The sequence below is a fragment of the Taudactylus pleione genome, unplaced genomic scaffold, assembly GCF_031769625.1.
Source record: "Taudactylus pleione unplaced genomic scaffold, aTauple2 ptg000387l, whole genome shotgun sequence".
Lineage (NCBI taxonomy): Eukaryota > Metazoa > Chordata > Amphibia > Anura > Myobatrachidae > Taudactylus > Taudactylus pleione.
Genome location: NW_028284788.1, coordinates 2,648,290 through 2,674,307, shown reverse-complemented (window position 1 = coordinate 2,674,307; position 26,018 = coordinate 2,648,290). Strand labels below are relative to the sequence as shown.

At 44.5% G+C, this 26,018-nt stretch overlaps 1 protein-coding gene across 7 annotated transcripts in view; it reads left to right on the top strand.

Annotated features, from left to right (window-relative positions):
• Window positions 1-26,018, top strand: part of KIF21B (kinesin family member 21B) — a 299,791-nt gene that overhangs the window by 73,871 nt on the left and 199,902 nt on the right. For all 7 annotated transcript variants that reach the window (XM_088445771.1, XM_088445769.1, XM_088445770.1 and 4 more), the window contains exon 5: window positions 14,436-14,567. In XM_088445771.1, coding sequence (XP_088301897.1) covers window positions 14,436-14,567 — 132 coding nt within the window. The remainder of the gene's footprint in view (window positions 1-14,435; window positions 14,568-26,018) is intronic.

Sequence of the window (26,018 nt, the reverse complement as noted above, 5' to 3'; positions counted from 1 at the left end):
GAGCAGCACGGGCAAATGCTTGAAGGCAGGAGTGGGAGGAAGTAATAATTTGGTATGAGAGGCACGTGCTTTTGTTGAACGAAGAGGGTGACGGGAGTGTGAAGGGAGATGAGGCCAGAGATGTAAATGGGAGAGGAATGGATGAGAGCTTTGTAAATGAGTGTAAGAACCTTGAATTGGGTTCTGAAGGGGAGCCAGTGAAGGGCTTGTAGGAGAGGGGAGGCAGATGTAGAACACTTGGAGAGGAAGATGAGCTGAGCAGCAGCATTGAGGACAGATTGGAGTGGAGAGAGGTGGGAGTCAGGGAGGCCAGATAGGAGGAGGTTACAGTAATCCAATCTGGAGATGACCAGTGAGTGGATGAGAGTTTTAGTAGCATCCTGGGTGAGAAAGGGTCTGATCTTGGAATTTTTTAGATGGAAACGGCAGGACAGCGAGAGGTACTGAATGTGTGGTTTGAAGAAGAGGGAGGAGTCTAGGATAACTCCAAGACAGTACACTTTGGGTTTGTCAAAAAGACTGGGCTGTTCTCACATGAGATACTGTATAACATAGACATATTAAGGTCAGGTATATAAAGGGTGCACAATTGTGTTTAGCCCGAGTGCCGCATGGGAAGATAGTGCTCATTGAAGGGGCAGCAGTAAAACTTTCCTTGCTTTAATATATAAAATATGCACAATATACAACACGTTCTCTATTACCTTAATAGGCTCAATGTGAAACATGGCAGCAGTATACAAAGAATGATCACCTGTAGTGAGCTGTGCTTCCAGCTGACATTTTCTGGGTCATCCTGTAAGAAGTTTGCTATAATACCTGTATACTATAATGTAATATCATTGTATATATGGTACTGTTGGGATGCAGTCATAATTTCGACCGCAGGGATTCTGACGCTCAGAATGCCGGTGCTGGAATCCCGACCCGTCAGAATCTCGGCGCCAGCAACCCAATTGCCGGAATCCTGAGGTAATTAGCGGGGTTGGGGGGAGGGTTGGGCACTAGGGGAAGGGTTAGGCACTAAGGGGGGAGGGTTATGTTTAGAGTGCATGGAGGTTGAGGTTATGTTTAGGCACTAGGGGGAGGTTAGGTTCAGGCATCGGGGAGGGTTAGGGTAGGGAGAGTGGGAGGGTTAGGATACCAACTGACAGGTGTCAGTATCCTAACCCTGTCAGGACGCCGGCGTCGGAAATCTGACTGCCGGGATCATGAGCACAGGCATCCCGTACGCAGCTTGGTACTGTCACCTACTGTACGTAAAGTGCCAACTCTAGTTGAATCTCCATATGTGCATAGATGTTTAATATATACTGTACAATACATAACTACTGTACCATTTGTACAATGCTATTTAATAGTACAAAAGTACACAAGTCTATTATAGTACGCTTCTTACAGGACAAACTGAGAAAGTTTCAGCAGAGAGCACAGCTCACAACGCTGCTGTAAAATGAAAATATTATGTTTTTATGATAATTCTAAATTTAGAAGTTATAAACTGCTTTTATATATAAAACATATATTAAATTAGTTTATGAAATGTTGCAGCAGTCTGGCGCTGACTGTTCGAGTGGGCCTGCCATGCACAGTGAACGGGCGGAGGAGCACAGTCTTGTGAGATTACTAAATCAGGGTCTCTGTGGCAGCAAGACAGGAAGCCTGATTTAATTTGTTACCAAGGCTGTATGTCACAGGCAAGTAATTGCTGGGATCCGTCCTGGTGAGTGGCTGCCAATGAATAATTCTTCCCCTACTACATGCTGCAGAGGATTTCTCTACACTGGTAGTCTGAGTGGCAGAAGCCAGGCTTCCCCTAACGGGCTGCATGCACTGAAGCCACAGGCCGCAGGATGTTCACACCTGGCATAAAACATTTGGTCAGGTGTCCGGTACCAGTGGGAATAGAGGACGCAATTACAGACACTGAGAAATATAATCACAAGATTTACTTGATGATGGCACAGAGGGCCTGATTCAGACCCGCTCGCGAGCGCTGAGCGCTCCCCAGCGGGTTGATGGTGCCCTAGTGCGCATGCGCACGACGTAGGAAGCTCCGTCGTGCGCATTCGCGAGACCCGAATAACATTGGGGTAGCCGTCGTTATGGGTCTCACACCAAAGGGGGCATGTTGTCGATGGTGAGTGACAGCACGCCCCCTTTGGTGGGCGTGCCGGGGCGTGGCTGCCAGACGGAGGCGTTCCCATGGGAACGCCTAACGTCTGGGTCCGGCCCCACTGACATCACTAGTGATGTCAGTGGGAGTGATTTGGCTCTGATAGGAATGCCTCCGTCTGGGCAGCCACGCCCCCGGCACGCCCACCAAAGGGGGCGTGCTGTCACACACCATCCACAGCATGCCCCCTTTGGTACGAGACCCATAGCGACGGCTTTGCCGTTGCTATCCGGGTCTCGCGCATGTGCACGACGGAGCCGAGTCCGTCATGCGCATGCGCACTGGGCCAACATCGACCCACTTCTGAGTGTTCAGCACTTGCGAGCACGTCTGAATTAGGCCCAGAGAACACACGCTGTGGCTGGGGTCGCAGCATTGACGCTGAGGAATGGTATCACAAGATGTACTTGATGGTACAGAGTACACACGCTGTGGCTGGAGTCGCACCACAGACACTGAGAATGGTAGCACGAGATGGTACTTGATGGTACAGAGGCCCTGATTCAGAGCCGGACACTCTGACAGAGCGCTCGCTCTGAATCAGGGCTGTCCTTCTTCATTTTAGAGCGGCCTCCTGGCAACTCGTATAGCTGTGGGTGACCATCGCGACCATCGGGCTTGCGACGAGACCCTTGTGGTAGGGTCTCATTGCCGCAAGCCCTGGAGTGCTTTCGGCTCTATCAGAGCCGAGAGCACTCCCACTGACATAATTTGTGATGTCAGTGGGGCCGGCCCCCGATGGTAGGCGTTCCCATGGGAACGCCTCCGTCTGGGCAGCCACGCCCCCGGCACGCCCACCAAAGGGGGTGTGCTGTCACTCACCATCCACAGCACGCCCCCTTTGTAGCCTGAGTGCCGCATGGGAAGATAGTGCTCATTGAAGGGGCAGCAGTAAAACTTTCCTTGCTTTAATATATAAAATATGCACAATATAAAACACGTTCTCTATTACCTTAATAGGCTCAATGTGAAACATGGCAGCAGTATACAAAGAATGATCACCTGTAGTGAGCTGTGCTTCCAGCTGACATTTTCTGGGTCATCCTGTAAGAAGTTTGCTATAATCCCTGTATACTATAATGTAATATCATTGTATAAATGGTACTGTTGGGATGCAGTCATAATTTCGACCGCAGGGATTCTGACGCTCAGAATGCCGGCGCTGGACTCCCGACCCGTCAGAATCTCGGCGCCAGCATCCCAATTGCCGGAATCCCGAGGTAATTAGCGGGGTTGGGGGGAGGGTTGGGCACTAGGGGAAGGGTTAGGCACTAAGGGGGGAGGGTTATGTTTAGAGTGCATGGAGGTTGAGGTTATGTTTAGGCACTAAGGGAGGTTAGGTTCAGGCATCGGGGAGGGTTAGGGTAGGGAGAGTGGGAGGGTTAGGATACCGACTGACAGGTGTCAGTATCCTAACCCTGTCCGGACGCCGGCGTCGGGAATCTGACTGCCGGGATCATGAGCACAGGCATCCCGTACGCAACTTGGTACTGTCACCTACTGTACGTAAAGTGCCAACTCTAGTTGAATCTCCATATGTGCATGGATGTTTAATATATACTGTACTACAATATGTACTGTACTACAATACATAACTACTGTACCATTTGTACAATGCTATTTAATAGTACAAAAGTACACAAGTCTATTATAGTACGCTTCTTACAGGACAAACTGAGAAAGTTTCAGCAGAAAGCACAGCTCACAACGCTGCTGTAAAATGAAAATATTATGTTTTTGTAATAATTCTAAATTTAGAAGTTATAAGCTGCTTTTATATATAAAACATATATTAAATTAGTTTATGAAATGTTGCAGCAGTCTGGCGCTGACTCTTTGAGTGGGCCTGCCATGCACAGTGAACGGGCGGAGGAGCACAGTCTTGTGAGATTACTAAATCAGGGACTCTGGCAGCAAGACAGGAAGTCTGATTTAATTTGTTACCAAGGCTGTATGTCACAGGCAAGTAATTGCTGGGATCCGTCCTGGTGAGTGGCTGCCAATGAATAATTCTCCCCTTTTCAAACTGTTCTTTAAGTTTTGTTGAATGACCGATAGAAATCGAAACAAATTTATTCCCATTGTGCAGTAATACACATTTTAAGCTCCTTTTAGGACTATCCAAAAAGAGCCGCCAGTCCTCTGCACGATATTCTGGTAAGTCCATCATCTGGAGAAGTTTCGGAATATTGTTTCAATACACAAGATTGTTAACTTGGCTAAAGAACTGCAGTATGGCTTGCTCTCTATTTCGATACGACGTTATAGTAACATCCGGCTCATGACAGTGCTTTTCTTGAAGTGTGGATGCTAAAAGCTCAGCTCCTTTTTTTGATAAGTTCAAGTCATAAATTAAATCGTTTAGTTCCTTTTGAGAAAATTTGTTTGGGGTAGAGGAACTTCTTCAAACTCACTTTTATCTGTGTTGTCACTTGCACTGGATGAAATAAAAATTTCCACATCATCACATTGAACTTTTTACAAAGAACTGAACGATGGTATACAGTAGGTAAATCTTTGTTATGTGGTATCGGTTGTTTTGCAGAATTCATACTTGGATATTCCCATTTGCGTTTCTCAAATTGATTCATCCCCTTTACATTTACAGCACAAAGATAGCAGTCACTCAAGTGATCTTTTGGCTCACACCACATCATAGGTATGCCAAAATGAAAGTCCTTTTCGATCACCTTTAGTCCAATTGTGGAGTGATTCCACACAGGTTTTACAAACTTTGTGAGGCACCCAAATCTTGTCTTGCTGGCTTATGTGACATCCAAAATAAGCCTGAAATGCTTGTTTTACGAATACAGTTATATTTTTTCTTTCTTTTGCAACACTATATTTGCCACAAATATAACAATAAACATCAGGGTTGTCAGTACACCGTCGCCGAGAAGAACTAATTTTTACCGCAAAAATGTTTTGTTTCACACATTCAGCTAACTCCCAACAAAAGCCGAGGACATACTGAACAAAACAAGCCCAACCGGTGGGAAATTGGTTGTGGTGGGACAGAGAGGGCCGAACAAAGGAACAGGAGGTGTGCTAACTGCGTCACTCTGTCCTCTCCATTGCTCCTCTCTGTATGCTGGGAGGAGGCATGGCTGTGGTCTGAGGATGTCCCAGCAGGCTCAGCAGTGCACTGCCACGCCTACTCACAGTGTTAGTGAGCAGATTTAAATGTGTTATCTGTCTCAAATGTGTCTACCAGCTACGTTATCACAAATAAAACAAATTCTTGTTATTGTTGAAAGAGGGTAGTTGTTAAAAAAGCAAAACTAAGTTGATTCGGTTAAGTAAAGCAGGCCTAGACTAGTAAGGTACTTCAAATGGAGAAAATGATTGAATTTTATAATTTTTCATTAATTTGAAAACTGGAGCCAATCAGCTATAGCGAAGATCTAATGCGAAAATAGGACCTGCGAGTACTCTCAAACCGATCTTAAATCCTTGGCAAGAAAAAAACAATGTTTTTGTTCCCCAGTGCAATATATGTGTAATATTAGTAATATATAAAATTACTGTATTGGGCCTGGATGGGCATGGCATAGGACGCACAGTCAGCATCTGTTCGACTTGAATATCCTTTCGTCCATTCTGTTTCTCCTAATCCTATCCTGACATGTTCCTGTACTCTAAGGCATGAACTCTCACCCTCTGTACCCAGTTGCAGTTTGGTTGCAGTCTAATGGTTTGGTGGGTGGATGCAGCTGGTCTGTGCTCCTCGCAGTCTGCAGCCCTGCTCCTCCATAGCTTTGGTGCCGTCTTGGTCTACTTTCTTCTAGAGTGCTGGATCTCCTGGCTGCCTTGGGGCTTGCTCTCCTACAGCAATGAGTCGGCTGGTGTGTCCTGGGACCCAGGGACACTGCTCCTGGGTCGCTTTCTCCTCCATTTCTGCCATGTTTGAGTTACAAACAGTATGACAGTATGCCTTGCGTTGGAGTTTGAACTGTGGGTGGGCATCTACGGGAAAGGGAGGGGGAGTTGGCCCGCTGGGGTTTCAGTAGGCGGTGCCTTTGTAACAGGAAAGAAAAGTCTAGTCTACAGCAAATCCTGTGGAACTATTTTGATGGGGGCCTGGAGCTGTGGTTCCATCTGCCCAATAGTTAATATGGCCCTGAAAACAGTGTAACAATTATGAACATAGGAACAATGTGCAAGCAAACAAGTGTGGGATGATAACTTGAACTGGCATTAAAGTACTTGGGTTTGGATATGAAGGCTCTGACAGACCTGGCGATAAAGAAGGGGGAAAGTGGGACAGGCTCTTATTGTGACTTGTCAGTGCCAGGTATGGACATGGGGATACCTGGGACTCTTCCAGGTGGGTCAATAGCTGAGTCTCCGTCCATAACTATGAGCTCTCTAACATATTCGGCATGTGGTGGAGCAGGTGAGACTGCAGGTTCAGCTCCTCACAGCAATTAACTTCTGTTGTGTTAATACAAAATGCTGTCAGCTTCTATAACATAGCTGTAAAGCAAGTTAGTATGTCCTTGCACTGTCTGTAACTTGTCGAAACCACAGGAGTTTGGAGCCGCACTGTTCGCCCAGGGTACAAGTGACTGAAACAATGTAAAGATGTCATAACTAGCCTTGACCTGTTACCTGGAATGTCGCAAAGCTCCTTGTATGTTTCACTAAATTTGTGCCTGTAGTTGGCAATTAGAGCTAGATACGACTTTGCTCATGCACATACAGAGGAGACGCTATGCAACAGAGGGAAGTCCATCCTTTGAAATTTTCCCTAGATTTAAGAGTGTCAAAAATACATCTGAACCTTCTCGAGCAGGTGCTTAGCAGAGCAAACTGCATTTTCAACAAACCCATTTGACTGTGGGTATTGAGAGCGGTATTTAGTTGATGTCCCATTGAGATGTGAAGTGCTTGAAATCGGTACTCATGAACAACATTATGTATGTGAAGAGTTGTTAAAGTATGCCATGTGCTGAGTGTCTTTTTAGCTTATTGATTATTGAAATTCAAGTAATGAGTAAATAGTCCAGTTCAAACCAACCCGAATATAAAGCAACCAATACAAAGTGCTCTTACTGCTTGGGAACTTCATGGAGAGTAAGAGGTTCTTTGGCATGAGCACAAAGGGTATTGCAAGGAGCACAAGCAGCTACAACACGGCCAACATGAAAGGCCAAAAGAGGGCCTCTTTGCCCTGCATTTGGTAGCTTCACACCCTGGTTGCCTTTGATGAACCTGGCATAGAAACCCTACACAGAGCATAGGAGATGATGAAGCGTTGACTCTCCATGAGTACACCATCAGACAGTGTGAGTTCATCACAGATGGCAAAAAATAGGTGCAAATTTTGAAACAATTCCCGGGAAGAAAAACAACCATCAAGTAAAACCTGAGACAACCGTTAGCAGAGGTTGTCATTCAAAGTTCCATTACAAAGATCCTGTAGACATCCAGCACAATACATGACATGACATCAAACTTGCTGTCACTCTCCAAAATATCCAATTGAGGTAGTAATGCACAAGAAAGAGCATGTCACATTGCAGAATCTCAAACCCTCTTATCTCACCTGGTGCTGCTGGTTTTCTTGCTGACATATGTATGTGCACTCACCAGTCATCACAGTCCAGCACGGCATGGGCACCGCCATCTTGCCTGAGATCAGCTGACACCATTGCAACCATTCACAGAGACTTTCTTCTCAAATGACTCCAGCGTCCAAAGCTGGTGCAGAGTGCCTTATATAAACCATTCCCAGGCACCTGAGCATTGCGAGTTCAACTAAGTTCTTTTGCCAGTAGCTCATAACTCATTCCCATTCCAGTTCAAGTTACTATTCACCTACGGTCCTATTCCGGTTCCACCTCCGTTTCCAGTTCGGATCATCCTGCATTATTTGCTTATATCTTCCATTCCGGATTCAGTCCTGTTAAATCCTATGTGTTATATCCTTCTACGAGACTTGCCAGTGGTCCCTGTTCTGTGCCTACAACAAATAAACTGACAGGGCATCAGCAGCATAGAGTTGTCAACCCTTTTTGTACACCACATCTAGCTGGTAACATTGCAGCTAGAGCATAATACGCTGAAACTTGGCAGAAGCAGTGTGTAGAAACTTGTGGAGGATTGTGATCCGAGATTGATGGTCAGTATTCACAATGACAATGACTCGCCGACCATAGATAGACTCATGAAACTTTTTGCAGACTTACACCAATGTCAACACTCCGTTACAATTTACACATACCTGGAATCAATCTCTGTGAGAGCTTGGGGAGCAAAAGCATACAAACTGTACCCAAACCAAGTTGGGAGACTTCAGGACTGGTTAGCATGGAATTCAGTTGAGATGCGCTGTCAGACTAGTATTTGTTTGTGAACCCGGTGTCTGATATTCATCTGTGTTGGTGTCTGGAGGCGTGCACAGAAAGCTGGCAGGCCTAAGGAGACCTCCTGGCATGTAGTGAAGAACACTTCCCTGACCGGGAATCAAACCCAGGTCTCGGCGGAGAGATGCCGGATCGTACCCACTAGACCACCAGGGAGGTCGGTGTTGAAGACAAGTTATGTGCAGTCAGATGAGAGTGTACCAGTAGATTGACCAGGCTGATACTGGATTAATACTGTAGATATATAATAAAACACTCTTCTTACTGTAACCAGAATGCTGGAGTGGTAGATATTGGCAACGTCTTGACCAGGCTGAAACTGGGTTGTTGCTGTAGTCCAGGATCCAGGAGCACTCAGATGGTAGCAGGACCGGATGCAGACAAAACACCGGAATGGGTAGTAGGTGATGATACCAGGAACGGCATCAAATGGAGCAGGAACCAGGAACTCTCACCATGTAGTGAGAATGGTATACACAGGCTAGTTGTAGGTTCGGATAACTTGAACAGGTAGGTATTCTCTGTGCAACTAGTGGGATTGCTACATCAGGCATAGACAGAACCAGATGCTGACGGAGTGGATGCTGATACCAGGAACGGCATCAATGGTGTAGGAACCAGGAACACTCAACATGCAATGAGAATGGTATACAAAGGCAAGTTGCAGGTTTGGATAGCTGGAACAGGTTGAGATTTTCTGTGCAGCCAGTGGAATAGCTGCCCCAGGTATAGATCACTTGCAGGAATCCGTATAGCAGAAGGAAGCAAAACTGCACAAACTGGATATAAGTAAGCATCAGGAGCTCAGTATAGCTCACTCAGTAGGAACTGAGATTAGACACTGTACTGGGAAGTAGGTAGAGTCAGCAGCTGGGATATATACCTCTGGGTTACCTGAGATAGGCTGAGCAGAGACAGGTGGTACGGTGAGGCTCAGGCTATCACTTGATTGGCTGTTGCAAACTGGTGATCGGGACTTGTCACTGCAGTACTCTGTAGCAGGCTTAGTTCTTGCTTGAGGCCTAGCAGGCCGAGAAACACTGAAGCTTGTGCATCTGGGATGTGATAGAGAACACTGGCAGAATCGGTAAGTGACCCGGCGGCAGGGGAAACAGACCCAAGTTGTGACAGCAGCAGCATCATGACATGCATGACAAGACCTAGCAGAGCAGTACCCTCACTGTAAAGTAGACAAAACTTTGAGAGGTGACTGGTCAAAAGCAGGAATGGTCTTGTCTGAGAGGGAGGGCATCTGCTGCATATCCAATATCTAGGCAGAATTGGGTTTCACTACCTGTGAGGTGATTAAGTAACCCAAGTATGGAACTTCTGTGGCCCGGAAATGGCATTTGTCAGGGTTGAGCTGCCTGTTAATAGAGCAGATTCTGTGAAGCTCTTTTAAGAAGTGTTGATCATGCTCCTCCATGTTAAAAACCCCACGGTATGTCATTCATGATGATCTCACAATGGTAACACTCAAAAGGATATTTCATGCAGCATTGAAAGGCCTCCCTGCCAGTGCGTATGGCATATGGTATCCTTGGGAATGCATATCTGCCCACTGGAGTCATGAATGTAGTGAGTATGGAAGATTCCTTGTTCCAAAAATTTTTACCTGAATCCACATCGTATAAAGTCATGAAAATCTTGGCATCGGGCATGTCCACAATCAGTCGATGCACAGTTATTAGGGGATGTGGTCTCATGCACAGATGCTTCCGCCAAAGGGGCAATTACTCCAAGTGCAGTCATATGGGTGAGTCCTTCAGTCATTTTGTCCTTCATCATGAATGTTTTACACCTGGGAGCACGTATTGTAGGTGTGACTGATTCATCTAGGCACATGTGATAGGTCACATGCAGTTTCGTAATGATACTTTTGTTAATCTGGGCTGCAAATTCTCTTTCCTAAGTGTCCTGCAGAATAACATGCACTTCTGCCCTCAATGTGATTAGACCCAGTTTTACAATGGTAAATCAAGAAGCAGCTTTACATCTCTGTCCACTAAGTGGAAGACTTGTATTGTTAATGGTAGCCACGCCCGTGGTGTTGATTACCTGACCCCCATAAGCAGTATTCACCATATAAGTGTGGTCTATTTGTATATTTGGCTTTGATCAGTGGAGTAGGACTCTTGACATGACATTACACTTGGTGGCAGTATCAAGTTTAATTCTGATGGCATTGCAGGTTTCTTTGTCATTAAAGGTGTTAAATATTACATCTTTCATAGTTCTGAGGTCAGCTTTTTCACAATGGAACTTGGTGGCTGCCATGGTGTTTGTTGTGGACTCTATAGCGTTTACTCTGTGTGGTGGGCAATTTGGTTGTGGTGTGCAAGACTGTCATCCTTGTGTTTTAATTTTCACCATCTAGCAAAGTGGTTTGACTTGCTACAAGTATTACAGCATGTACAGTATTAAATGCAAAACTTTGTGACACTCATAGGAATGGCAAACACTACAATTCATACAGCATTGCAGTTCCTATGGTTGATGTTGGATGTCTCATACACTAATTACTTTTTTAAATTCCTGGATGCTTTCGTTGGACTTATTTATTTATTTATTAACAGTTTCTTATATAGGGCAGCAAATTCCGTTGCGCTTTACAATTTGAATCAACATTAACATATTACTGGGTTGTAAAAGACATACATACATACATAAAGGTAAGAGGGCCCTGCTCGCAAGCTTACAATCTATAGGGAAATAGGTGTTGATACACAAGGATAGGTGCTACATATTGCAAATTGGTCCTGCCCGATTGCAGATGTTCTTGGTGGGCTGTATAATCCAATCACACTGGAAAGTTGGCCTAGGGTTAGGATGTTAAATTGAAGAAAGAGAAGACGTGATAGGTGTTTACTATAAGAAGAGAGTTAGATAGGGAGCTATAAAAGGTTAGGTGGGCGGTTCTGGAATCTGATAAGCTTGTCTATAGAGGTGAGTTTTTAGAGAACGCTTCAATGTTTGGAAACTAGTGGAAAGTCTTATTGTGCGTGGGAGGGCATTCCACAGGGTGGGTGCAGCCCAAAAAAAGTCCTGTAACCGTGCATGGGAATAAGTAATGCGCAGGGATGAGAGACGCAGATCTTGTGCAGAGCAGAGATGTCGGGTTGGAAGATAGTATGTTGGTGTGGTTTGGTTAATAGCTTTATGTGTGAGTGACTTTTCATGCAACATGCATACTGTATGTATAGCAGTCTCTAGTGTCAGTCCCTTTTTACACAATAGGTGGGTGCACACTGCCTACCTTGTCTCTAATCTCATTCGTGAGCACGCTATATTCATATTTTTTTGCCAGCAATTTGAGCTATGCAGCATATAACTGCATGTTTTTACTGGGGTCTTGCACTGCTGTATTAAATGCGTGTCTGTCCGTAATGGTATTTTTCACTGGAAGGCATATCTCATCAAACTCTTTCATTAGTATTCTCATTGTCTCTGCATAAACAGCCTGTCTTGCCCTTAGCCTCAGTACCAGCTCGATTCAGTAGTATGTAAGCTTGTGCCATTTTAGACTTTTCATCCAGTTCAGCGTAGCTCTCTGCAAAACTTGAGCCAGGCATCCTCAACGTTTTCATGAAAGACAAGCGGATCATCTCTGCGGAGACCCTGAGCCATCCCTTCCACTCTTCTGACACACTGTAGATTCATCTGAGTTTAGAAATGACAGGACACAGGAGATGCTGTAAAACAGTTTTACTCTCCAGCTGCATAACCGTAATGGCAACTGGTGAAAGCTCTTGGGGCAGAGACTGGTTGGCATGACGTCACATTTGCCAACAATGTTATACACACATCTACAAAGCCCAATATCATCTTGTATAAATAATTTACTCCCTCTAGGAGTAGGGGGCATTGTGACGTAGTCAACATTAAAAGGGTGCCGTCCCCTGCAGAATAGTGTTGCACATTGTAGCATCATACAGCAGTATACGGCCATAATGATGCCAATCTCTCCCTGCCCTGCCCACTTCCTTTGGGAAGTGAATGGGATCAATCAGAGCTCCCTGCTCTCCTGGAAGTCAACGAGAATTCCACTAAATTTGTGGGGCTCTACACTATTCCGTAGGAGTAAGTAAGTATGGCTCTAAAGTTTAAACATACTTGTATTAAAAAAAAGAAAGAAATTTAATCTTCTTTAGGACATGGAACAAAAGTCAAAGTAGACAGTATTTTGAGGTGATTTAAAGTAACATGCACACAGTGTATATACCAGTGTATATGCCTGGCACTCAAATAGGAACATCTGCACAAAACATTTCCTCAGCACCCTTTTTCCTGGTTTGGAAATAACCCTTTTTGTTTCATTATGTATAAAGGAAAAAAAATCAAATAGTCACTACTGATTATGAATGTGTTTTTTTATACCAGTATTTAGTTGATTCTAGGCCATGTCCCTTTTTTCTGGGCGCAAAACGGGCAAATGTTAGGAGGTATGTAATTGCATAGTTAACACATAATTAAAGTGAAAAAAATAATAGTGTTCAATGATAAAATTCAATGATCACAAATACAAGAACGAGATGAGGAAGATGGCATTAGCTTGTTTCTATCGACAGTTTGGAGGTTTTCAGTAGTATAAAGAGAACTCAGGTGAACAATATATTTTTGAAACTGTACAAGCTAGTAGTAATAGCATAAATTAATTTTGTATGTATATTTTGTACGCTGTTTTAACTATGGGCAAATGAGAATTCTAATTTTGCATATCATGTAAAATATGTCACACATGCGTATGCGCACAACTTGCTTCAGTGTTTTGAACAACAGGCACCTAATGCTTGCGACTGCTTGTGATTTGAGAGATCGATTAGGGGCATTTGTGTGTGTTTACTATGTCCTGCTGAGCTGTGCATGTATTTTGAATTACATTTCCATCTGGAAAGTGTGCTTTGTAGGCTTGTGTTTTGCACCTGCACTTGCAAGTTGAATGCTTGCCAACTCAGGTGCACATAAGCAACTCATATATTTAACTGAAATTTGTACATATTTAAGCAAATGCAAGTTTGCAACTTTCAACGTTCAGTGTCAAACGCAGGATTTCTAGAGGGGGGGTTTCCATATACTTGATTTTAGAGCAAGTGTGGCCAGTCCATGAAGAGGGCATAATTACAACTTAACCATCCTTAATACGTGTCATACAAAGTGTATTGTGGGTCATAATTCCAGCATATACAGGACCAGTGATCACAGTAAGCCATTAAATGCAAAAGTAGGGTCATCCTTCCTGAGCTGAATGTTTTTATGTCAGATGTGGACACCATTACAAAGCATGGGAGCAAAACGGGAGTCTTTGGAAGCAGCAGTAGAACTTAGCACTGCCCTGACATATATGTACATATTGATCTAGTTATGCACTGGACATTGTATTATTATACAGTATTAATAATTAACCCTTTTGATGGTCTATAGCAGGGCACCCCTAAAAGTGCATGTTTTCCAGATCTACTAGTTGCTGCACATGTGTATTTATTACTGGCTGATACATGTTAAAAAATCCACAGGTGGTGCTAATTATTTCATTTGTGATACTAAGAAGAACATGCAGCACTAGAAAAATTATATTATATTTCTATTGTGGTCATGGTGTGGGCTGAGGAGGGGGGTTTCCAGGCAATTGTTAACCCTCCTGCATTTGCCTATGGGGTTGGGTCTATGGTGAGTTGTCCTGTTTGTTAGACAGATGTATGCAATATTAGAGGACTCACAGTTATTGAAAGGAGAAATTATAGGATGGGGGTGATATAGGCACCACATTTGTGAGCATACAGTATGTGGTATCTATTATTAAGCTAGCTTGTGATTGTTAGGACCATACACTTTTTACATCAAATTACCAGTACTTTGTTTTGTGTTGTCTAGTAATACTTTTTTGTTTTTAGCTTCTGCAGCTCCTTAAGGAAGGTGCACTCTCCCGTACCACTGCCAGCACTCAAATGAATTCTCAGAGCTCACGCTCTCATGCAATATTCACTGTCCACCTGCACCAAACACGTGTTTCAGAGTCATGTCCGGTGAGTCATAAATAAAGTTGCTTTTTCTTTTTACTTTATTTACATGCTCACAAAATATTGTTTTACCGTTATGAAGAGCATAGAATATACTTTAAACTCTATAAATTGTGTCCTTGTCCGTGCTGCTCAATGTCATTTATGCAACTGAAAGGTAAAAATGATTCCTTTGTAAGTGTAGGAAGGGGGCTAACTCAGAGGGGGTAGAAAAATGGACAACTTTGTAGGGAGAAAAAATGCTAGTTCCCTCTCCAGTTCTTAAACACATTTTACGAATGTAAACACACATAACAAAGTAATGCTTCTGCTTGTAAATGGGCTTGTCACATGAATATTTGATCTCTGCCCAGAAAATGGCTTCTTTCACTCTTCTTCATGCAGACAAATAAAAAGGGGGATATAGGAGAGCTGGCACAGCTGCAACAAACATTTATATAGTGCAAGTTTAACTATGATTTTTTTCTAGCTCAAATAACAGGGTTCTCTTCTGAGCAAGCAGAAGTGCAATGCAAATACTATTTTCTTTTTACATCATTCAAAGTACCTAGAACATCTAATGAAGCACAGCCAATGTTATGTGGCCATGCCTCTACAGTGCTGTGCTTTGTGGCAGCATGTTATTTCCATGTGTGTCTAACAATGCGTACGTGGCCACATGCCCCCTTAAAGTACTTCGACCCAGAACTTATCATAGGGACCCTGAATACATGGATTTGCAGACCAAAATGGCAGTACCTGTAGGGTTGCAAAAGTTTGCATTGCGTGATTAGGAGAGTTTGGTGGATAAGAGAAAAAAATTAACTTTTTATGTGGGATTATATTATTTAAATGATTTTAAGAGCTGGAGAAGATACATTTGGGAGTGTATTTTCTGCTTTGCAGGAGGCTGCATACCTTATTTTCTCCCTACAGAGTTCCTTTTTTCCACCCCTTCTGAGTAAAACCGGCCACACACGGTGCGATTTTCTGACATAAGATGTGTTGTATGATTTCCCTTGAAATTCTCCATATGATGTGGTCAAATGGTTTACGATTGATCGTTGCGATCATACGATACGATACATACATTGTACACAATAGACCATAATCTTACGGTTTTGCAGTAAGATCTACTATCCAGCTATACGATGGCGGGGACGCGCATCACCATCGTAAACACACAGAAACAACAGACGATGTGCACGATCGATCGTTACAATGAATCAAAATTGTCCACATCATGCAAAAAATCGTGTATGGGCCGCATAAGAGGTTTGTCCCTTTCCTATACCTACATTTAGAAGCATTTCCACTTTCATTTGAACTGATGCAGACGACACATTTCTAGGTGCAATTTATGCAATATAATAAAGACTTACAAATACACTAATGTGAAACATTTAGTAAAGACAGTATTAATGTTCACACACTTTTATTACATACATACTGTAAACATTGCTATATCACGCTGTATGTTTGGAGAAATGTGTAAAAGTTTAAATAACGTAGGTGGATCCTAAAGTGTTATTAGTTTTTCTTATTTAGAAATGATGTTTTTGCCATGAACATTGTAAAGTGCATTCACAAAGCCACAAAACTAGGTAGATTGATTATATGAGGGCTGTGTCAAAGCCCAAAAAGTGGGAGTACATTTTGAAATGTGGATAAATGGGACTACAATTAAGTTCATAAATGAGCCTGTCATCAGGGCTGAAGCTAGGCTTTCTATCAGTTGGGGTGAAGACTCAGCACACTTTACTGGAGAAGTGGGCAAGATGCAGGAGGCCACCCAGGGAAGTGGGTGAAATGCGGGACGGTCATTTACTCTCCCGGAAGTTGTGAAACTCCCCTGTTTGATTTGTAGATGACATGTTCTCTTTAATATTTACAACAATTTTAACAGGATGAAGCCAAAAGGTGACAGTAACAATGTCGATATTCATAATGTCAACACCAGAATGGTGGCAGTTATAATGTCGACATTGTTAAAAGGTCAATAGGCAACTGGTCAACATTCTCAGAATGTCTAAAGATGAAATGTTGAAATTGTCAGAATGTCGACATTAGGGGTTAAGGTGCATACACACACAACGATTTTTTGAACGATTATCGTTAAACGATATCGTTTAACGATAATCGTTTGTAAAAATCGTTCACTTTCTGAGTCAAACGATGGACGATTTTCGTTCATGCGCATTCACGTTTGTAGTTTGTAGTTCAGTCAGACTTGTCAACTCAACGATTTTCAGTAAGGGAATATGCAAAAATCGTTTGTAGTTCTAAAAAATCGTTCATTACATTTAAATGAACATAGTAAATGAACAACTTTAGTAAACGATTTTAGTTCATTTTTTCAAGGGAGAAAATCGTTTACTAAAATCGTTCATTAACTAAATCGTTGTGTGTGTATGCAGCTATAAGTCTCTCACATGCAACCTAATGGAACATACACACGGTCAGATTTGTCAGATCTGTCAGATGAACGATTTGAACGATTTTTACCAAAGATTTGAACGATTTGAACGATTGAACGATTTTTGACTGCATTAAAATGAATGGAAATCGTCCAAGTCTGACTGCAAACACATCAGATGTCAGATATTGTTATCTGACCATCGGGAACGCGCATCGTTCAAATCGTTCATCTGACAGATATGTCAGATATGTCAGATTTTCCTTCAGATATGAACGACTGAACGATTTTTAAATTATTATTGTTCAGATCTGAAGGAAAAATCTGACCGTGTGTATGCACCATTAGGGTTGGGCTGTGGGGTTAGAGGGGGCTAGGTTTAAGCACTAGAGGGAGAGTTAGGAATAAGAATTAAGGTTAGGAATAGTGGACAAATACTTACCGACTTACATGACTGCATGGACCTAGAATACGCTGCTGCAGCTGTTAGGAGCAGGTAAGTTACCGATAGGCCAACAGGATGAAATGTGGACATTCTAACATATCGACATTTCATCACTGTCTACGTGATGAATGTCGTCATTATGACTGTCGATATTTCGTACCCAACTCTTTTTAACAGTCAAGTAATTATTATGAAATTTTATTTATATAGCACCACCAAATTACACAGCACTTTACTATCACAAAGGTCAAACATCTGAATTTCAAAACAATACTGTAGAATAGAAGACCAGGCGCTTAAGAGTTAAAGTACACGCTCTGATTCAATGAAGCGGTATGGGTTAGTCAATCCCAAACAAGAAAGAAACAATGTATAAAGCAGCTCATGAATCAGGGAATGGATACAAGTAACAAACGTATTTATAACTATAAATATAGTTAAAATGTAATTGTTTAAACATACAATCACTGACAATGATCAAACAGATGCGGCCATGAAGGCTTTTATCGCATCTAGACTAAGAAGTACGTTTTGAGTGCGATTTTCACCATGAGACGTCACTCTCGCCGCCACTGCTATCCTAGGGCCTGATTCAGACCCACTCGCGAGCGGCTGTCCGCTCGCAAGTGGGTCGATGTTATGGACTGAGCATGCGCACGACGGAGGGAGCTCCGTCGTGCGCATGCGCCAGACGCGACGAGCGAAGGAAAGTCCTTCGCTCGTTGTGTCCGATCAAAGGGGGCGTGCTGTCAATGTTGATTGACAGCACGCCCCCTTTGGGGGGCGTGCCGGGGGCGTGCCTCCCTGACGGGGGCGTTCCCTCGGGAACGCCTCCCGTCAGAAGCCGGCCCACTGACATCACTAGTGATGTCAGTGGGAGTGATTTTGGCTCTGATAGAGCCAAAATCACTCCGGAGCTTGCGGTTGAAAACCTCAACCGCAGGCTCCGGCTCGCAAATTCGATGGTCGCGATGGTCTCGACCATCGCGACCATCACAATGCACGCTCGTATAGCCTGTGGGTGGTGACCCACAGCTGTACGAGCGTCCAGGAGGACGCTCCATGAAAATGGAGCCCGGCCCTCATTCAGAGCGTGCGCTCTGCTCAGAGCGTACGGCTCTGAATGAGGGCCCTAATCCCTTTTACAAGTTGTTTATTTTTGACAAATCCAAACTGATGTTCCATGAGCAGCCATGATTTTAGCAAGCATATTGATGTCCGTATTTATCAATGTTATGGGTCTGTAACATTATTAAATTTTTAATTATAGATCTTTGTAAATTTTTTGACCTCTGATAATTCTTCTAATGATTATTCCCTCATATATACTGTATATATTTTTTATTTCTTAAAATCTAGGTGGCTATATGAAAGAGTAGAATTTTCTCCTTCATCCACTAGGGGACACTGGAGGCTTCAAGACAGTGGGGTATAGACGTGTGCTAAGTGAGAGCTGGCACTTAAAATTTTTTAAAGTGTGACTAGCTCCTCCCCCTCTATACCCCCCTACAAGCCGAGTCACAGTTTGTGCCCGAGGGGAGCTGGTAGTGTTATACACTTCTCCTCAGGTTCTTTGATTTAATTAAGTAGAGCGCTGATGCGCTGAAGAAAAGAATAAAAAAACAGACATGCAGCAGCTGCACTGCCTGTCTGCATAGTTAGAACTGCCGGTGGGACCCGCTCGCAACTGCTCGCAGTTCACCTGGGGTCCCCGACTACAGAGGCCACTGTCTCTTGAAGAGGGTTTTGCATGCTGCTGCTTGCAGCGTGCACAGAGTCACACCGGCAGTGGAGGCAGCGGCGTGAGTATTCCCTGGCTCCCCGACTAGCGAGGCAGCCGGGCTAACATAAAAGGGGGTATTTTCAGCAGTAGGGTGCTCTGAGTAGCAGGGCAGCCAAACGGCATATGCTCTATGTGAGGTCTCCCTCACACAGCACGCTTAGACATTACATGTTAAGCGTCAAAGCGCGCGGGGGGGGGGGGCTACGGAGTCCTGCTCCTTCCAGCGGCCTCAGCGCTTCTCTGGAAGTGTAATGACGGCCATTACACAGAGGGACTGCTGCATTAAGAAGCTGCTGCATGAAACGGTTAGCCTAACCTAGACTGTAAATAAACAGTGGGGTTTAGGCTGGTCAGGAGAGCATTTAAGGCAGATACTGGCTACTTTTACATATCAGTGGTTACTTCCTTCTATGCCTAGCATTTTTTAGCACTGCTAGGAGCACTATTAGGGCAAGTGTGGCTCTCTCCTGCCTCTCTGTATCTCAGTTTCTACCTTTGACATTTTTCACTACACTTTACTATTGTTTGTGTGGGGTCTGTATGTATCATGGCTGGAAGGGGCTCTAAGTCGTCTCAAAAGTAATTTACCTGCACAAAGTGTGCTGAAAAGTTTACACGGTGCAGTCATCTAACTCCCTGTTGTGTGACAATTGTGATCCTGAACAACAAGCTTCAGGGATGTCAGATCTACCGTCTTGGACGCTGCAGTTTGCATCTGTTATGTCCCATCTCTCCAGGGGCGCCGAGAGGGGGGGGGGAGCGGGTACTGATTACTCAGGCCCGGCAATGCCAGGGGCCCCGAGCCGCAGCACACCAGCAACTGTTTTGTCGTCTTTTATTAAAAAATCACCTTTATTAAATTTCCGCCGCCAGAGGTGGCAGTTCTTTCATATGATGGTGGGGGGGTGGGGGATAGTGGGTCACCGGACTACCAGAGTGTGCTGCTGCATCACTCACTCACTCCCAGCTGCCGCGCCGCTGCGGAGCTAATGGTCTCGCGAGATGATGACGTCATCCTCTTGCGAGGCTCTCTACAACACCAGGCTCCGGGAGACGGGCGGGGATTGGGAGAGAGAACAGGGAGGCAGGCATCAAGCTGGACGGCCCCTGGACTCAGAGAAGGAGTGATGTGACAGAGGGGAAGGGAAGAGCTGACGAGTGCCACGCTGATTGCTGTGAGTGTATAAATGCATCCATCCCTTAGTGTATTAGATATATATATATATTGCATTATATATATGTATATATATATATATAAATCACAGGGGCTCTGCACTCACCATAATAACTAATAATAATAATAATAATAATAATAATAATAATAATAATAAAAAGTGGGGTTTTGGTTCATGAATTGATCAATGCATTTAAGCTTGCAGCCCCCTTCACGGGACCCCACTTTACTGCAAGTCCCTACTCTATTGCTCAGAATTATAACATGGACATAGCCATCACATTAGTGTTAAACTCAGGGTATGCTATCAAGGTTTAAAGCTCACAGCAACTTTGCTTTTAAATGTGAGACAGTTACCAAGCACACCTGTTGCAAAGCACCTAGGAAAACAGCTGACACAAGTTAGATAACTAGTTAAAAAGGGTGCATGAGAAAATGTGATCACAAAAATGATTAATTATAAAAATTAATCATAATAAACAAAAAGCACTAATCCACGGCACTCACCACTCCTAGATTTGGGGTGCAACATGGTATGTGACCACATTGTTTAAATAGAAATCACAGGGGCTCTGCACTCACCATAATAACTAACAATAATAATAATAATAAACATAATAAAAAGTGGGGTTTTGGTTCATGAATTGATCAATGCATTTAAGCTTGCAGCCCCCTTCACGGGACCCCACTTTACTGCAAGTCCCTACTCTATTGCTCAGAATTATAACATGGACATAGCCATCACATTAGTGTTAAACTCAGGGTATGCTATCAAGGTTTAAAGCTCACAGCAACTTTGCTTTTAAATGTGAGACAGTTACCAAGCACACCTGTTGCAAAGCACCTAGGAAAACAGCTGACACAAGTTAGATAACTAGTTAAAAAGGGTGCATGAGAAAATGTGATCACAAAAATGATTAATTATAAAAATTAATCATAATAAACAAAAAGCACTAATCCACGGCACTCACCATTCCTAGATTTGGGGTGCAACATGGTATGTGACCACATTGTTTAAATAGAAATCACAGGGGCTCTGGGGCACGCAGTCTAGTGGAAACACTAATCCAGCTGCTATATGCTGCGGCCAATAAGATCTTGCATCTCCTACAATAGACAACAGAAATGTCAAGTGCTGCATATGGCTAGGGGGGCCCCAGAAGTTGCTTTACCAGGGCCCAGGATTTCTCTTGGCAGCCCTGCATCTCTCTGCTGAGCTGGAGGCTTCCCGGAAAGAGAGAGAGGCTTCCAGATCAGCTGCTCTAGAAAAACCAACATGGGCACTTAGCTATATCTATGGATGGAATCACAAAAGGCATGGCTCCTTCCCATACCACGACAACGCCACAAGTCTCAAAAAAGAGATTGTTACCCTCAGTCCTCCAGTCGGATGACTCAGAGGAGGAGTACTGAAGAGCTCCAGGAGGAGCCTGAGCCTGTTTTCGAAGGGATAGAGGCGTTAATTTCTGCAATCCGCCAGGTATTGCAGATAAAGGAAAAGGACAAGGTTCCTGCATGGCAGTCTTTCTTTTTAAAGAACAAAGACAGGCTGCTACTTTTCCAATTTCAGAAGAACTGGATTCTCTTCTGATTTCAGCTTGGAAACATCCGGATAAAATATTTCAGATGTCCCAGCAGTTATCATCCTTTTACCCTTTTCCTGCAGATAACAGAAAATCTTGTGAAACTCCTCGTACAGTAGATCCATCTGTGTTGCATCTGTCTAAGAAGACTACGCTACCGGTTCCTAGGGCAACGTCTTTGAAGGAGATATCGGACAGGTGATTGGAGAATACTCCCAAGTCCATTTATACAGCGGCAGGTGTAACTCTGCGTCCTGCGATTGTAAGCTGCTTGACTAACAAAGCTTTGGGCAAAACAATTTTCTGACGGGACGAGAGATCAGCTGCTGGTGGAGGAGCTTATTCCGTTAGCAGAGCATATAGGTGAAGCTTTGGCTTACCTTGGAGTGGCGTCCAAAGACGTTATCAATGTCGCCTCCAGGACTTCAGCTCTGGCGATTCCTGTGCACAGGGCGCTGTGGCTTAAACAATGGCATTCATGGGAAGTGTATTATTTGGAGCGTAACTAGGTTAATGGATTTCTCAGGCTACTGGGGGTAAATCCACTTATCTTCTGTCTGCGGCTCCACCCCCTAGAACAGGGGTCTTCAACCTTTTACACAGTGTGAGCCAAAAAAAATTCAACGAAGCCCGAGGGCCATTAAGTTATACGCCACACAGTAGCACAATCCTGATTCACCCAATTCACATTACACCACATAGTCGTGCCTTATTCATGTAGGACACACAGCAGTACCTCTTTTACACAATGCCCACATTTGTGCCCCTTATACACAATGCCCACAGTAGTAGTGCCCCTTACACATAATGCCCTCAGCAATAGTGCCCCTAATGCTATGCCCACTGTAGTGGTGCCCCTTATGCTGTTCCCCCAGTAGTGGTATGCCCCATGTGCAGTGCCCCCAGTAGCGGTAGTGCCCCATATGCCGTGCCCCAGTAGTAGTAGTGCAGTACCCCTTATGCAATGCCCACAGTGGTAATGCCTCTTATGTAGTGCCCCCAGTAGTGGTAGTACCCCTTATTCAGTGCATCCAGTAGTGCTGCCCATTACGCCGTGCCCACAGTAGTAATGCCTCTTATGTAGTGCCACCAGTAGTAGCAGTACCCCTTATTCAGTGCCCCCAGTAGTGCTGCCCCTTATATAGAGACCACAGTGGTAATGCCCCTTATGCAGTGTCCCCAGTAGTGGTAGTGTCCATTATGTAGTGCCCCCAGGAGTGGTGCACTTTATGCAGTGCCCCTCTAAGCAATGCCCCAGTAGTAGTTCCCCCAATAGTAATACCCCTAGTAATAGTGCCCCTAATAGTAATGGCCACTAGTAGTAGTGCTCCTAATAGAAATGCCTCTAGTATTAGTGCCCCTAATTGTAATGCCCCCTAGTAGTAGTGCCTCTAATAGAAATGCCCCTAATAGAAATGCCCCCTAGTAGTAGTGCCTCTAATACAAATGCCCCTAATAGTAGTGCCCCCTAATAGTAATGAAGCCGCTTACAAAAAAACCCCTACTACCTACCTTAATCCTGCGTCTGCTGCCTCCGGTCTGCCCGGCTGCTCTTCTGTCTGAACTATGGGAGAGACCTCATGACGTCTCTCCCATAGTGCACTGCACACACTGCGGAAGCCGGAGCTCAGGAGTGAGCTCCAGCCTCCGGCTGGCAGTGCAGGTAGGGAGCAGGGCGACCGCTGGTAACAAAAGCTCCCCCGGTCAGCGGGGTTCCCTCTCACCTGTGGGACCCCAGAGTGGGAGCACGTCTTCGGGACTTCAGAGAAGTATGGACGGAATCCTGTATGGACGTTTGGGTTCGGGATCTCATCACTCTGGGATACAAGCTCGATTTTCAGTTTCAACCTCCACCTCAGTTTTTTACCTTGGGTTTACCAGTTTTCAACGACAATAGTGTCATATTACAAGAAGCAATAGACAAGCTTCTATCCGTGAAAGTGGTGGTCCACGTTCCCAGGAATCAGACCGGAAAGGGTTTCTACTCCAGTCTTTACATGGTTCCGAAGCCGGATGGCTTGGTCAGACCTATTCTGAACTTGAAGGATCTCATTCCCTACCTGAGGATTTTCAAGTTCAAGATGGAGTCCCTTCAGTCGGTAATTGTGGGCCTGGAGGAAGGTGAATTAATGGTAACTCTAGAGATCAAGGACACCCACCTTCACATCCCTATCTGGCCGCCTCACCAGGCGTTTCTGAGATTCGCAGTTCGGAACTCACATTTTCAGTTTCAGGCATTACCTTTTGGCTTATCATCAGCCCCTAGGGTATTCATGAAGATCATGGCTGTGATGATGAGTCTCCTTCAGAAAAAAGGGATCACAATTATCTCTTACCTGGATGATCCCCTGCTGAAGGCTCATTCCAGGGACCAATTACTGCAGAACATCGCAGTGACTCACAGTCTCCTCATTCATCACGGGTGGATCCTGTCTCCTCTGCAACTGATGCAGAGGCTACAGTTTCTGGGAATGATCATGGACACATTATGTCAGCGGGTGTTCCTCCCTCAGGAAAAGGCAACATCCATTCAGGAAATGGTGAGGACGGTCCTTCGACATCGTCAGGTATCGGTGCATGTCTGCATTCGTCTTCTGGGGAAGATGGTTGCGGCATTCGGGGCCATTCCTTATAGACGTTTTCACCAGGACATTTCAGATAGACCTCCTCTCACAATGGACAGGACCCCATCTTTTCCTTCACCAAAGTGTAAGGTTAAGTCCCAGAACTTGGATATCCCTTCTCTGGTGGTTGAACTCGAGACACCTAATGGAGGGAAAGAGATTCGAAGTGTGGGATTGGACTCTCCTCACCACAGACGCAAGTCTGAGAGGTTGGGGGCAGTAATTCGGGAACACCACTTCCAAGGCCGCTGGATATTACAGGAAGCGAGTCTGCCGATAAACATATTGGAATTAAGGGCAGTGTTCTACGCTCTTCAGACAGCAGATCACCTGTTGCGGGGCCAAGCAGTCAGAGTCCAGTTGGACAGTGGCATACATAAACAGACTAGGCGGCTCCAGAAGTGGGCTGGCTATGAAAGAAGTAAGCCGAATTCTAACCTGGGCGGAAACGTTTGTGGTGGCAATTTTAGCAATCTTCATTCCGGGCGTCGAAAATTTGGAGGCAGACTACCTCAGCCGGCAAGATGTGTGTCCAGGGGAATGGGCGCTATATCCTCAGATTTTTCAACGGCTTGTCCAATGGTGGGGTCTTCCACTGGTCGACCTCATGTCATCCAGACAAAATCATCAAATGCCTCTCTACTGAATATGGACAAGAGACCCGGAGGCAATGGCAGTGGACGCACTGTCAACGCCATGGCAGTTCCAATTTGTCTATCTGTTCCCACCATTTCCTCTTCTCCCTCAGATTCTACAACGCAACAAAAGGGAGAGGTCAAGGTTCATTAGTGGCTCCGGATTGGCCTTGAAGAGCTTGGTATTCCAACCTTCAACTTCTGCTGATCGACGATCTGTGGCTCCTACCTCTGAGAGAAGATCTCTTACTACAGGTTCCTTTAATCTATCCAGACTTACAGCGGCTACGTTTGACGGCGTGGCTGGTGAAAGGGCCATCTTAAGAAGTAGCGGGATCCCATCCAGGGTAATCCCTACTATGCTCTGAGCCGGGAAGTAGGTTACTTCGAAACATTACCACCGTATTTGGAAGGCTTATGTTTCATGGTGTGAACGGCGAGGGTCACCTCCTACAGAATTCAAACTAGCCAGATTTCTGCTTTTTCTGCAAGCAGGTTTATTGGCCTGACTGCGTCTGGGTTCTCTGAAAGTTCAGATCTCAGCTCTATTGGTTTTCTTCCAGAAGAAGCTGGTCTTGATATCAGAGGTGCAGACTTTTCTGCAAGGTGTTATACGGTTACAACCTCCCTTTGTTCCTCCTATGTCTCCATGGGAATTGGATCTTGTCCTTTCCTTCTTACAGTCTTCTCTGTTTGAACCTGTGGAGTCTGTGGAGTTAAAATATCTTTTGTGGAAGGAAACACTTTTTGCGCTGACCTCAGCAAGAAGGGTCTCAGAACTGGGAGCTCTATCCTGTCGTCCTCCATTCTTGGTATTT